General features: G+C 44.9%; 2 protein-coding genes across 5 annotated transcripts in view; one reads left to right on the forward strand and one right to left on the reverse strand.

Annotated features, from left to right (window-relative positions):
• The window catches only part of LOC129182463 (neuronal acetylcholine receptor subunit alpha-7-like), a 38,918-nt gene extending 29,671 nt beyond the window's left edge, over positions 1-9,247 (forward strand). The window contains exons 12-15 of one of the 2 annotated variants that reach the window (XM_054778619.1): positions 2,063-2,257; positions 2,734-2,820; positions 5,251-5,360; positions 5,589-9,247. In XM_054778619.1, the coding sequence (XP_054634594.1) occupies positions 2,063-2,257; positions 2,734-2,820; positions 5,251-5,360; positions 5,589-6,185 (989 nt within the window). In that variant the 3' untranslated portion in view covers positions 6,186-9,247. The remainder of the gene's footprint in view (positions 1-2,062; positions 2,258-2,733; positions 2,821-5,250; positions 5,361-5,588) is intronic. The other variant, XM_054778620.1, reaches the window with a different exon arrangement.
• Positions 9,248-11,266: 2,019 nt separating this feature from the next.
• The window catches only part of dnah6 (dynein, axonemal, heavy chain 6), a 67,542-nt gene continuing 64,617 nt past the window's right edge, over positions 11,267-14,191 (reverse strand). For all 3 annotated transcript variants that reach the window (XM_054779058.1, XM_054779059.1, XM_054779060.1), the window contains 2 exons: positions 12,476-12,698; positions 11,267-12,384 (listed from right to left, as the gene is read on the reverse strand). In XM_054779058.1, coding sequence (XP_054635033.1) covers positions 12,281-12,384; positions 12,476-12,698 — 327 coding nt within the window. In that variant the 3' untranslated portion in view covers positions 11,267-12,280. The remainder of the gene's footprint in view (positions 12,385-12,475; positions 12,699-14,191) is intronic.

The raw sequence follows: 14,191 nt of genomic DNA on the forward strand, positions 1-14,191 counted from the left end.
TGTGTTGCAGGTTATTGTTTGCTTTGTGCATAATTTTAGCTGTTTGAAAGTTTACAAGATCAGCAAATCTGCAGATTCTCTCAGATTCACAGTTGCTTGTTTTTTTCACCCATAGACAGCTCTCTGGTTTTCATGTTGTTTTCACCTCTAAACAAGCAAATCCCATCCTCCCTGATCATTTGTGCTATTTAGGGATGTCCTGATCCAATCTTATTTTGAAGATCAGAAAATGTCAGCTTCCGCCACGAGATCGGGCCAATCCGGTTGCCGTATTAATTCGTAACACCGGGCGACAGTCCAACACGGTGGGTGCTGTTGTTGGCCATGCTGTGTGACAAAAAAGTACATTCAGCAATACTTTGGTTGCATTATTTCTAATGCTTTGAAGAGCGATTTTCACAACCACATTCAATTCCACAAATTAACGCTTGTAACAAAAGCTTATTATTAAAAAAAACAAAAAAAAACAACAATCCATCAGTACCGGATCGGATCAAAAGCTAAAAAATGTAGATGGGGACATCCCTAGCGCTAGTTATTGAATAAATAAGCAATGTAAGAAGACACACCTGGGCAACACAACACACCTGTCAGTCACATGTTCCACTACTTTTGCTCACGAGAAAAACGGGCGGGTTCAAACAAGCATTTTCAGTCTAAAGCAACGTAGGCAACATCCGATACATCTGGGGGGGGCACCGTATTTTGCCCACTGTACATACACACACACTATTTCCAAGACAATTTTTAGCAACTGTGATATGAATCAAATCCAAAGTATGTATTCCTACTGACATGTACTCCTAAAGTACCCTATAAGGGTACCCATCTGGTTGGAGGAACGAAGGGGCGGCTCTGGATGTGTGGGGTGACAGCTGGCCCAGGAATGGGTCAATTCATTCAGGCACAGTCACTCATCAAGCTGGCCAAGAACACACACACACACACACACACACACACACGCACACCAATGCATATCCAGCAATCCATCATGTTAATAGACGGCTATGAAAGGCTGTTTCTGCCAAGTGTTCAGGCCGTGTAGATTTGATGAAATGAGATGGAAAGCCCTCAATTATTTGAAAAGTAATCTCTAATGTGTTACACAGGTAATCATGCATACATTCAAGCCCATACATCATCACCCCTACGGGTAAAATACACTTTTATGGCTTCTTACCAAAGCATATTTGATGTTGCTGATCCCATCCAGTTTGCCAGTAATGCGTCTCATTAAGGTCGTGCCAAGTTGATTTGTTCTCACCGCTGATTGTTGTTTCTTTCCTTTCTGCAGCTCAACACTCAAATTGGTAACGTGGTTGCCAAATGTGCTGAAATACATTTTTTTCTCCAAAAATAGGCTGTTTTTTCCGCAGAAAACACATCTCAGTCACCATAAGTCGGTAATAATTAACAAGTATTGCCGCAAGTGAACAATGGCAATTGAGGAGAGTAGGGGGGAGCTCTGGAGTTCAACTTTTTGCACCAAAAATGTCTGAGGAGTCTTTTGCGAGTCGAAAGAGACCGCTCTTCTTAGGGAGGCGAGCCCAAGGAGCCAAACTTTCCAACACTAATATAAAGGCAATAAAGCGGGGGGGGGGCAAGCTGTGGCCCGCAGGCCACATCAGGCCCGCCAAACATCTTAATTCGACCCACTGGGCGTTTCCAAATTCCTTCTTTTTTTAAACCTTTAACATCAAAACTGTCGCTGGCAGCATGACTTGTGGCGGTGCTACTGTGGCACGCTTGGGTCGCACAGGAAATAGTCAGAAGCAACCTGTAGTCTTGTGCGATTTGGAAGCGATCCAAACAACACGTCAACACACATGTGAGCATACAAATAAACGTCTACGCATAACACCCTTGCCAAAATTAAACCCATATATTCCCACCGCAAGGCATGCTGGGTAGCTTGTGCTACTCCCTCTTTACGAAAATCGGACAATACTGATCGGTGGCCGACCTACTGGAGCATCCCTAATAACATTCAATGAGATCCAAAACACAACACAGAAGTGAGCACCGCTATTTGACCCCTTTTGTTCTTGTCATGTATTTGTAGGTGTGCCGGCCAAACGCAATGAGCTGTACTACGACTGTTGCAAAGAGCCGTACCCTGATGTGACGTTCACTGTCACCATGCGCCGTAGGACACTTTACTATGGTCTCAACTTGCTTATCCCCTGCGTGCTCATCTCCGGCCTGGCCCTGCTGGTCTTCCTGCTCCCTGCAGACTCTGGGGAGAAGATCTCACTTGGTACGACCAATCACACACAATGTAACTCTACCAAATAGACGCTTACACACGCACAACAATACTGTTTCACAGAATTTTTATCCCGGTACCCAGCATGCCTAGCGGGTTACACATTTTCCCTCTTGTATTCATCAGAAACAACTGCAAGGTCAAAGATGAGGGCGTCTTCCCTACACTGTCCCCTCAAAAGAGATTGAGGGAGAGCTAAGATCACACCTGATTGATAAATGACAGAGCTGGACAGGTGCCCCAAGACACAGTGACAGTTGTTCTCCCACTACTCCATGTTTATGCTACCCTTGACTCGATCATGAACAGAACAAAGACAAAGTGTCCCAGGACGTATTCCCTTGCGGTTTGAAGAGACGACAAGTGACAGTTCCAAAATAAATCTGCCGGTCTTGTCAGTCGTTCTGAAAGCAGCTTCTATTCAAAGGTGTGCAGTCAACCTTCTCATGTTCTCACCTCCTTGGCAGGCATCACCGTGCTGCTGTCTCTGACGGTGTTCATGCTGCTGGTAGCGGAGATCATGCCTGCGACATCAGACTCTGTTCCTCTGATTGGTAAGACACGCCTCGGCTTCTCTGTTTCACAACACAAAGTGGAAAGCAGTGCAGTCGCCATTCAGCGGTCGCAGCCTTGCAAATTTGTAGATTTTTGGTTTTGTCACAACTGAACACAAAACATAGTTTTTAAATCTGTAACTTTTTATTATTAAGGGAGAAAAAAAATCCAAAGCTGCATGGCCCTGTGTGAAAAAGTGATGGCCCCCTAAACCTAATAACTGGTTGGGCCCCCCTTAGCAGCAATGAAGCGTTTGTGATAACTTGCAATGAGTCTCTTACAGCGCTGGGGAGGAATTTTGGCCCACTCATCTTTGCAGAATTGTTGTAATTCCGCCACATTGGAGGCTTTCCAGCCTGAAGCGCCTTTTTAGGGTCATGCCACAGCATCTCAATAGGATTCAGGTCAGGACTTTGACTAGGCCACTCGAAAGTCTTCATCCATTCAGAGGTGGACTTGCTGGTGTGTTTTGGATCATTGTCCTGCTGCAGAACCCAAGTTGCTTTCAGCTTGAGGTCACCAACAGATTCTCCTTCAGCAGAATTCATGCTTCCATTTATCACAGCAAGTCTTCCAGGTCCTGACGCAGCAAAACAGCCCCAGACCATCACACTACCACCACCAAATTTTACTGTTGCTATGACGTTCTTTTTCTGAAATGCGGCCTTACTTTTACGCCAGATGAAATGGGACACACACCTTCCAAAAAGTTCAACTTTTGTCTCGTCAGACCACAGAGTATTTTCACTCTGAAGATGCATTCAAAGACTTTGTGATAATATGTAGTATTCTACACAGTAATGTTACATTGATGAGACAATAGCCACTGCAGGAAGTACTGTACAGAACAGGAAGTAAGAACTCGACCATTTAGTGTGACTCTATATTATGTCTTGTTATGTCTTATTATGTTATAAAGGTGACTATGAGGCAATATTTCATGTCTAGAGGGCTCTAAACGGCATTTAGAAGGTTGTACACAGGTTTTCTATGTTCTAACTATAATAATATTCCATTTATAAATGAAGAATCCTACTGCACGGAAATCCACTTTTAGCCACAATTGCTATACTTTAAAAAATTATGACCGGAATCTCCTTCAAGCTTGGGTCCTCTACTAGAGGCCTAATCTATAAATATGTGATAATAAAAGAAAATGTACAGCATACATCCAGCTTGTTAGATACCTTCCTACCTGATAATTACATAACAGTCGCTTTTATTGCAGATGTTGACGTGAAATCGGCGGAGAATGCCAACGTCAAGCTAGCAGGCGGGTTTGGAGGGGTCGGGGATAGCGGGGATCTGCTGCAATGAGTAATAAACACATGATCCAAACGTGTTCAGTTAACTCATCATGAATCTTTTATCTCCGCCCCAAAAAACGGAAGAAAAAAGAACATATGCATATTTGGTGTGCCCATTTCCTTTGAATGACAAACACGCATATGTAAACATATGTATACATGCCCGGCGATTGGCTGGTGACCAGCCGGTCCAGTCCAGACAAGCAGTGGAGAATGATGCAATATTTTTCAATATTGGTCACAGTCAAATGAATTCAAACCAATTTTCTTCTCCTATTTCCATTAAATAAGAGTAGAATACATAAATTCAATTATTTTGCCCCTGGGGAGTTTCATCTGCAAGTTCTAGTTGTGCTGGCAAAATCCACGACAGAGAAGATGACTGCAAGCTGAACAAAACCCCAGCAGCAGACTTTTATGCATGGCGGCTAAATCCCTAAGATAGTCCTAATAAATATTTTTAACATGTACATTCATCCTTTTGGCTTCTGTAGGGTTTTTATGTGCTTCTCGATGGCAGCAGTGGTTTCAGTGTTAAATTCCACTTCATAATACTTCCCTGTGATTGGCTGGCAACCATTCCAGGTTGTATGCAGACTTCCTTGAAGGGGCAGAAAAGGTAGAAATGAATAAATGAATGAAAAAAACAACTTTATCGTCAAGACACGTCTACATTGGACAGCGTGTGATATCATTCAATACGTGTTGTTATCATCAACTATTCACTAACATGTCAAGAGACGTAAGTCATGAGATGCTAGGACGCGACAGATAGCGACGCTGCTCCGCATTACTGCATCAAAAAAAAAAAAAAAAGATCCATTAGCACACTGGAATGCTACAAGAGTGGACATGCTAATGCATTGCACATGTCGCTCCGCTGATAGATGAGAAAAAAATGTCCTTGCTTTGACAGGCTTTAACGCAACTGCAATTTTATTTTGGACATGAAAATATGTGGTTTTTGGATGGATCACTTGACGGGATGCCAATGAAATGTGCGTAGGACTGGTGTGGCGCTTTCAGCATGTATTGCACCTCTCATGCATGCTTGTTTATCATCTTTAATTGTAATCTTTTCTGGGTCACGTGGAAGGTGAAGCTTTTTCTTCTTCCTTTTAGCGCAGTACTTTGCCAGCACAATGATGATTGTGGGCTTATCTGTGGTCGTGACAGTTCTGGTTCTACAGTTCCACCACCACGACCCCCATGGAGGAAAGATGCCCAAATGGGTAGGTGACCTATCATTGGTTATATCATTGGTTGGAGAGCTTTGGTATTGCCTTCACAATTGTTGTGGTTGTACTTTTTTCATCAATTTTAATTTTTCATCAAGACCTTTTGGAGAATTCTTTTTATGCTTCTGACTTTGTGGCAGCAGTTTGAGAATGGCCCTTTTTTGTATCCAACAACTGATTGCTGCTCTTCTTTCACCTTTGTGTCGGTCTCTCCCCATCTAGGTCCGAGTCATCCTCCTCAACTGGTGTGCTTGGTTTCTGCGCATGAAAAAGCCTGGAGAGGAAGTAAAAACAAGAAGCCAGCCCAGGAGTTGCTCAACGTACAAGTACCCCCACGCCTCTCCTCACCACACCAGCACCAACAGCGTCCAGATGAGCAGCATACCAGGCCAGGCATCGCAGTCAACCATCAATGGGAATATGAACCTCTACGTGGGATATCATTCCACGGGAACAGACAACGCTTCTTTCCCGCCCAGTGCTGATTCGGGTGTGCTGATGTGTAGCAGCGGTGGTGGAGGAGGTGGCGACAGACCCGCTGGCTTGTCGCCGGGTGACGTCCACTCGGCTCAAACAAGGACTATATTTCTGGAGCAACTACCGGAAATTTCCCAGATCTTGGAGGAAGTGCAGTACATCGCCAGGCGCTTCCGAGAGCAGGATGAGGGAGAGGCCATCTGTAGCGAGTGGAAGTTTGCAGCGGCGGTGGTGGATCGTTTGTGCCTGGTGGCCTTTTCGCTCTTCTCCATCATCTGCACGTTCACCATCCTCATGTCTGCTCCCAACTTCATCGAGGCCGTGTCCAAGGACTTCACATGAAGCGGAGCACCTCATGTTAAACACACCACACACAACCCAAGCCCGAAAACGGGGGCGAGCGAACTGCGACCCGCGGGCCACATCAGATCCGCCAAACGTCTTAATCCGGGCATTTCCAAATGACTTTTCTTTTTTTAAACCTTTAACATCAGAACTGCAGCTGGCAACATGACTTGCAGTGCTACTGTGGCACGCTCGGGTCGCACAGGAAATGACGCAATCTGTAGCATACAAAAAACGATCCAAACAACAGAACACGTCAACACACATGTGACGCACTTACTGCACCATGTGGGCAAACAACTAATGTCTACGCACAGCACCCATGCCAAAATTACACCCGTATATTCCCGCCGCAAGGCATGCTGGGTAGCTTGTGGACCTCTCTCAACGTGTCGCCATGTTTGTTGCATTTTTGCTTAATTGCAAAACATGTTGAGGAGTTTGCCAGGTAAGTAAACGTTCATTCGCCACAGGACTACCCAGCATGCCCTGCGGGCACTTGTACTGTAAATAACAGCTTAAGTTACAAGTTTAGTTGTTTGTCACCCACGTAGTGGCAGTCGTTGATGTGATACGTTAACTTGCTGTGGATGTGTTATTCCGTTGCACCGTGAGTATGTCGTTCTGTTTGATGACCCCCCCATGTATAGTCGGCCCCTCGGCCAAATTGTTTAAGCCAATGTGGCCCGCGAGTCCAAACGTTTGCCCACCCCTGCCCTACAAGATCCTGCATTCTACAGTTGCTGCTTCCATACGTCAGACACCTTCTATTTCTCATTCTTTCGTCTGGCAGGGATGCGATCAAATGTTTCATGATTCAGCAAAAATCAGCTGGTATCAGTATAACACTCATCTATCCGTGGCTGCCACAAGCGCACCTGTTGGCCCGGGCTCATGAGCGCATTCTAATGGGACAGTGAATGTAACTAGTCGTTCCAACTCCATACAGTAGGTGGCATCGTAACTCTGCTTCTTAAAAGGAAAAATGCACTTTTTAAAAAAATCATCCACAATCCTTGTGTGAGACATGAACACACTCGTCTGTGCGTTCTGAAGATATAAAAACAGATCAACGAGACAGCTCATTAATGCACGTAATGGGACACACCTCCCAACAGGCCCCTTCATGATAGCATGTAATACTGAACTTTTTAGCTGTTTTTATATCTTTACAAAGAGAAAGGATTGTGGATGATGGGCAGTTTTCCTTTAATGCACCTCATGCGCACCTGGTCTGCCAGAGAATAAGAAGACGTTGCAGGAGGGATCAGTTTTGCGTTTACCGAGTATTCAGGGCCCTCTAGATTTATTTATTTTTTTTAAAAAGCGACTAGCGACAAATCCAGCGTCTTCTTCTGGTCATATTGGACACACACTTTTGGAGATTCTAGCGTGAAAGCATGCATCGCTCTTCTCAGCGAGCAGCGGGTCCTGCCATACCAACTGATACCCCGTTCCTTTCATTCCTGCACAGGTCAAAAGGTGGCTCTGTACATTGGGTGCACAAGTTGAGTGTGTCAGTCACGTTCATTTAAATGTTTATCTTCCGTCCAGTGTGCAAGCTTCACACTGTCATTGGCTGAAAGACAATATTTGCTCCTCTGAGGGATTTCCAAATCTACTCTGACCCAATCTACTGTTGACCCAGTAGAGACGCTGAGTGCTTTTTCTATTTCACACTGTAATACCCAGTGAAAGACAAACACTTCACTGTAATCACTGGGAAACATCATGCAGGGAGGATTAGCGCCCTTATATAACACATTTTACACTTCACTTCCATGTCCCTTCCGAATGTCAGCTGTACAGCTTTTCAATGGCAGCGACTTATTTACTGATCTTTGATCGAGTTGTTGGAACACCAAGAGAAACTGGAAGCACCAACGTCTGGCATTGACACACTCAAGCGAAACTGTAAGAACTCCTGTCACCAGTGACTACCTTTAAACTGGAGTCAGAAATATCCTGCAAGTGGTTGGCGGCCAGTCCAGGGTGATCCCCGCCTCTCGCCCAGAGTCAGCTGGGATAGGCTCCAGCATACCTCAGCGACCCTAGTGAGGACAAGCGGCATAGAAAATGAATGAAAGTCAGAAATATTGTGATATTACCAGAAGTTACTCCTTATCTGGACATCCTTCCATCTACGGGAATGGGGCTTTTGGGAGACCCTGGGCTTATGTAATGGATGTATTTTACACTTAAGGAATTTAGCAACACATGTTAGAAAAGAACACCATCAGGTCAAGTTGACCTCCGCTTTAGTGCAAAGAAAGAGTCAATCTACAATGGGGGTCCCAAAACCCCCCAAAACAAACAAAAATGCCCCTTGTTGATATATTAGATTTCCACCCTGGGAGCTTTTGAAGTGATGAGCTTTGGCCTTGACTATATTTGTACAAAATTAAAAAAAAAATCTTTGACATGAATCGATCATCTTTTAGTTCAGCAACAACACGCACCGTACGATTGGGTGGTTTCACATCTTCCAGCTCACAGCTACACAACAATACTGTTTTATTTTATTTAAATGTTGATGTGTTCATTTAAACCTGCAGGCTCAGCAATAATGTGAGTTTCTTACATCAAAGCCAAACAAAGGGACAGGTGTCATGGATTCTGCATCTAAATTACAGAATATGTGCGATGGCGGGAAAAAGCTAATACAAAGAATCAATGGCACTTTTGTTCTGTGCCTGTTGTCACATGTAAAGCACCATGCTACTGTGTGTGGAACATGCAGATTCCTATTCAGGAAATCCAGACCTCAAAGCTGGAAAGACTTCTGTTGGTGTGGACACTTGACTTGACGTCACAAGGTTGAAGATGAAAAAAAAAGATAAACAAAAAAAAAAACCCACTGGTGTTGTGCTTTGATCAACATAAGTGTTTACTTTGTGGTTTCACTGTGGTTTGTTCTACTTTGAAGGATTGAAGTCAAGAAAAATAAAGAACATACGTTCAAACTTGCATTTTAATCAATATTCACCACTACAGCATCCATCCATCTATTTTATTCCACTTATCCGGGTCCGGGTCGCGGGGGTGTAACCCGCTTGGCTCTGCTACCCCCGCGCTCCGCTATCGTCTCGAAGCAGGGTCCTTTGGAATGAGAGTAGGGGGCACTAGGCGTCAAGCTAATAGCTCGGACTGTCAACTCGACACCCGACACGACTCTTAAAGTTCCGGGAGTGAGGATGTTTACTTTTGAAAAGTAGTATACTTGGTTTGCTGCCTCAATGTTGGTGTAAGCTATTTTTCATGAAACCCTTAATTTGTTAACACAAGTAAACAGGATGTTGCCCAGTTTAGTTATTTTGAAGGCCGGAAGTGTGTTGTGTGAGTTGAGAACGTCCCTTGACTGTCGCTAACAGATACGTACTGTGCACATGATAAACTTGCCTCGCTGTACCTGTAGCTCCCGTCCTTTATTTACACCAAACTTCCACATCAGCTAGCATCCTGTAACCCTCTCTCTGTAATGAGACAGACGTCATTTATTGTTTGACCTCCCAAATACTGACTGTTTAGAGGAAGTCCGACGTAGCGCATCAAAGACGAGGTAGTCTGTTATTTTTACACCATGAATGTGTTGATCTGCGTTCCTACCCTCACTTATGGTCATGAGCTTTGGGTCGTGACCAAAAGAACGAGTCCTGGTGGAACTAGAAGAGGTGGCTGGGGACCGGGAAGTATGGGCTTCCCTGCTGAGACTGCTGCTCCCGCAAATAGCGGGGGAAAATGGATGGAATGTGTGAACATGAATCATGTTGGTTGTGCACCCTGCTTTGCATGATATCATCTGTTGCAAATGTTGCACTGAGCCGACTGCTTTTTTCACGACGTTAAGACAAACTGTTTGGCCGCTTCTTCACCGGAGATCGCCGGCTTCTTCTTCGTTGGTATTTGCGGCTATTTTTTCCGGTTGGCAAACCGCACATCGAAACTAGCAATCGAAATAAAAACACTGGAATGATCCGGCAAGAATCGCAATGTTAGTCCCAGTTGCCGCCTCTTCCAGTTCCACCATGGGGACCCTGGGGCAAACCCAGGCCCGCTGTGAGACATAATCCCTCCAGCATGTCAAGGACTGCCCCGGGGCCTCCACCTGGCTGGGCATTCCCAGAAACACCTCACCGGGGAGGTGTCCAGGAAGCATCTGACTAGATGCTTCCTGGACACCTCAACTGTGATGGAGCAGTTTCTCTACTCTGACCTCCAGCCACCCTACGAAGGAAACCCATGTTAGCCGCTTCTATGCGCGATTTTGCTCTTTTGGTCACGACCCAAAGCTCATGACCATAAGTGAGGGTAAGAACGTAGATCAACCGGTAAATCAAGAGCTGTGCCTTCCGGTTCAGCTCTCCACCACATTACCGCAGACGCTGTGTGAATCCGCCTATCGAGCGCTCACTCCAGCCTTTCCTCACTCATGAACAAGCGATGTAGGCCAAAATCAGACAATCAGAAGTAACGTAACCAGAACAACACTTAATCAGCAAAGTCATCTTTGAAATGTCACGCTTGTCCTGGCATTATGACAGAGGAACCAGCTTTTAAATCAGGGTGACCAAAAAACATTGGGAAACCCACCTCGGTATGACACACAGCCGTGTGACAGCATGTTTCCACAGAACACACATGGTGCATTTTCACCCGGTGGTGCATCCCATGTCAGGAACAGTAACACAACTCCTGAGTGAGGGGTGGAGTCACGTAATCCTGGTGACTCATGTTGGCTCTTTTTGGTGGTTCTGTTGGTGCCAGGTCAGCTGGAAGAGATCTCTGTGGACTTTGTTCAGTAGACTAAGAGTAACAAGGAAGGTCACACACCTGCCTCTCCGAGAATATTTGCTTTGGTGAGTAATCGTGCCCTCACACACACACACACACACACACACACACACACACACACACACACACACACACACACACACACACACACACACACACACACACACACACACACCCACACACACACATGCACACACACGCACACAAATAACAGTAAACTAAGGAGGATGAAATGGGACAGAATGAAATAAATGAATACATCTTGAAGTAATTACTTAAATGTGCCATTAATTCATTAACATTTAAACAAAACACATGAATGTGTTATTAAATGTGCCATTAATTCATGAAATAAAAAAATAAACCTTTAAATAATGACCTAAATGTGTCATTGATGAATTAAAATTGGAATTGTCTTAATGACTGCGAGTTAAAATCAATTCATCATTCAATGGTCTCACCTTGGCCACCCCAATGGAACATTTGTGGCTGCGCCACTGCCCTCCACATTCTCCTAACAATGAATGGATGCTATTTTTTGGTTATCTTCTGGTTGCCGCTGCCGTCTTTGTGTCTGCACAGAGCCTTGTATGATAGTTCCTGGGCGGGGCCCCATACTGCTACCTGCTGTGCACCTGAAATTACGGCTTCTTGTTCCCTATGTGGACTGCATTCTGGCTCCGGACTGTGTTCTTTCCTCTGTGCTACTTGTGTTTAGTTCAGTCATTTTTCCATGTGTGGCTTCGCCTATATTTGGTTCGTAGTTTTTTTCTAGCTGTCGTGGGTACAAGTGCCTGAAATGAGTTTTCTCCGTAGGGTGGCTGGGCTCTCCCTTAGAGATTAGGTGAGAAGCACTGTCATCTGGGACAAACTCTAAGTAGAAGTGCTGCTCCTCCGCACTGAGAGGAGCCAGATGAGGTGGCTTGGGCATCTGGTCAGGATGCCTCCTGGACGCCCCGCTGGGGAGGTGTTCAGGGCACGTTCGACTGATAGGAGGCCTCGGGAGAGACCCAGGACACGTTGGAAAGACTATGTCTCTCTAAATTTTGCACCACCGTGTCCATCTGCTTTGGGGTCCAACTGAGTGAGTGAGTGAGTGAGTGAGTGAGTGAATCATAAGAACAGGAGTCAGTAAAAGGAATGGAGTTTCCCCATCACTACCTTCGACAGCACAACTGGATAAAAAATGTCCAACTGATAATATCATTCATGTTTTAGAATGCTTTATGACACAGGCTGAACCTTCGCAGTCAAGTTATTCAAAATGTGAAAATATGCATTCACTTTTGATTAAATTGGACTTAATCGTCTAACTGGCACAACAGAGCAGAGGCTTTGGATATCCAGTAGTCGCTGGGTCGGTTTGACGGAAGCAATACTGTCACAACAAAATTAGTCGAGTGGCCTAGAGGGAGACAAAGCATGAGGGAAAAATAACAACTGATATGAACACAAGCCGACAGAAATGACACAAGGCAGCATAATACTGTATGTACCTGTGGTGGAAAGAGTTCCCGCCCTGGCGGAGGTCTTGTACAGGGGAGCGTGATAGAGACCGGGCTCAGCCTCATAGTTTTGCTGCGGCTCAAAATGCACCACTGGCAGAGTGGAGACCATCACTCGAGGTAACGAGTCTTCTATCACCATGTTGTCATCATCCCAGCGACTGGACTCCATGAACATGCCGTGCACGAGCACGCCATCTTCGGGCACTGGCAACTGCATCACAAGTAAGCGATATTGAGCGATATCATCTTTTTATTTTGGAGCCGTTATCCAACGATGCATTGGTCCAGTGTGCCGCCCGAGCTTTGTATCACGTGTTTCATTGGTGTTACCAAAAGGAGAGACGCTAACAGACGGCAGTGTGAGACGCACATTGGAGATTATGCATTGAAGGGACGTGATGCAGCAATCTTGTTAAAAATGTATTTCATGTGTGAATTTTTGTTCCTAACCGCATCACAATAGCATCAGTGCACTTAAGTAACGTTGTGCAAAAGCACGGCGTACGTATCAAAAACCTACCATGTTGAAAAGCCAATACCTTAAATATATACAGCACAGAAATGTGCAAGTCATGAACAAGACGTTCCGAACTTGCCTCACAACTGCTCGATGGACACTTGAATTTCACTGACTCATGAGTAATCAACGGGCACTCGCGTTTCAAGCTTCTTTTTGACTCACGAGTCTTTGAATTTTCAATGAAGATTCGAGTTTCACTGACTCACAGGGACTGGATGAAGACACAAGTTTCACTGACTCACGAGTACTCGACTATTCAATGAAGGTTCGAGTTTCACTGACTCACGAGTTCTTGGCTCATGGATACTTGACGAAGACACGAGTTTCACTGATTCACAGGTGCTCGATGAAGACTCAAGTTTCACTGAGTCATGGGTACGCAAACACTCAACTTTCACTGAATCAGTTGCTCCACGAAGACTAAAGTTTCACTGTCTCACAATTTCTTGACGAAGACTTGCGTTTCACTAACTCACAGGTATTGGAAGACTAAAGTTTCACCGACTCAAAGGTTCTTGATGAAGACTAGAGTTTCACTGACTCACAGCTGCTTGATGAAGGCTCATTTTCATTGACTCCCGGGTTCTCTACTCATGGATATTCGACAAAGACGTGTTTCACTGACTCATGGTTACTCGCGGAAGTCTCAATTTTCACTGGCTCTTAGGTACAATGTACTCTCAAAACTTGAGTTTCACTGACTCAGTTGCTCAGCGAAGACTCAAGTTTCACTAACTCACGGATATTGGAAGATTCAAGTTTCACTGATTCACAAGTACTCTGGGAAGACTCAAGTCTCACAGACTCATGGATACTCGAAGACTTGAGTTTCACTAACAGGTGCTCAATGAAAACACATTTTCACCGACTGACGGCTTCTCGACTCATGGACACTCAACGAAGACGCAAGTTTCACTGACTCACATGTACTCAACGAAGACTGCAGTTTCACTGACTCACGGGTGCTCTCGCCGACTAGCTACAATTTGGCTAACCGAGTACATGATTCACTTCAGTGAGTGACTCATAAGAACTTGAGTCAGTAAAAGGAATGGGGTTTCCCGTCACGAATGAGGTGTATTCCCAGATCATCACATTTAGTCAGATGCACATAAAAAAAGCCCGTTCTTCATTGAAAACAAGAGGTTAGTTACAAGTTATAAGTGTCATAGATTCAGAATGTG

The sequence above is a fragment of the Dunckerocampus dactyliophorus genome, chromosome 6 (assembly GCF_027744805.1).
Source record: "Dunckerocampus dactyliophorus isolate RoL2022-P2 chromosome 6, RoL_Ddac_1.1, whole genome shotgun sequence".
In the NCBI taxonomy this organism is placed as follows: domain Eukaryota; kingdom Metazoa; phylum Chordata; class Actinopteri; order Syngnathiformes; family Syngnathidae; genus Dunckerocampus; species Dunckerocampus dactyliophorus.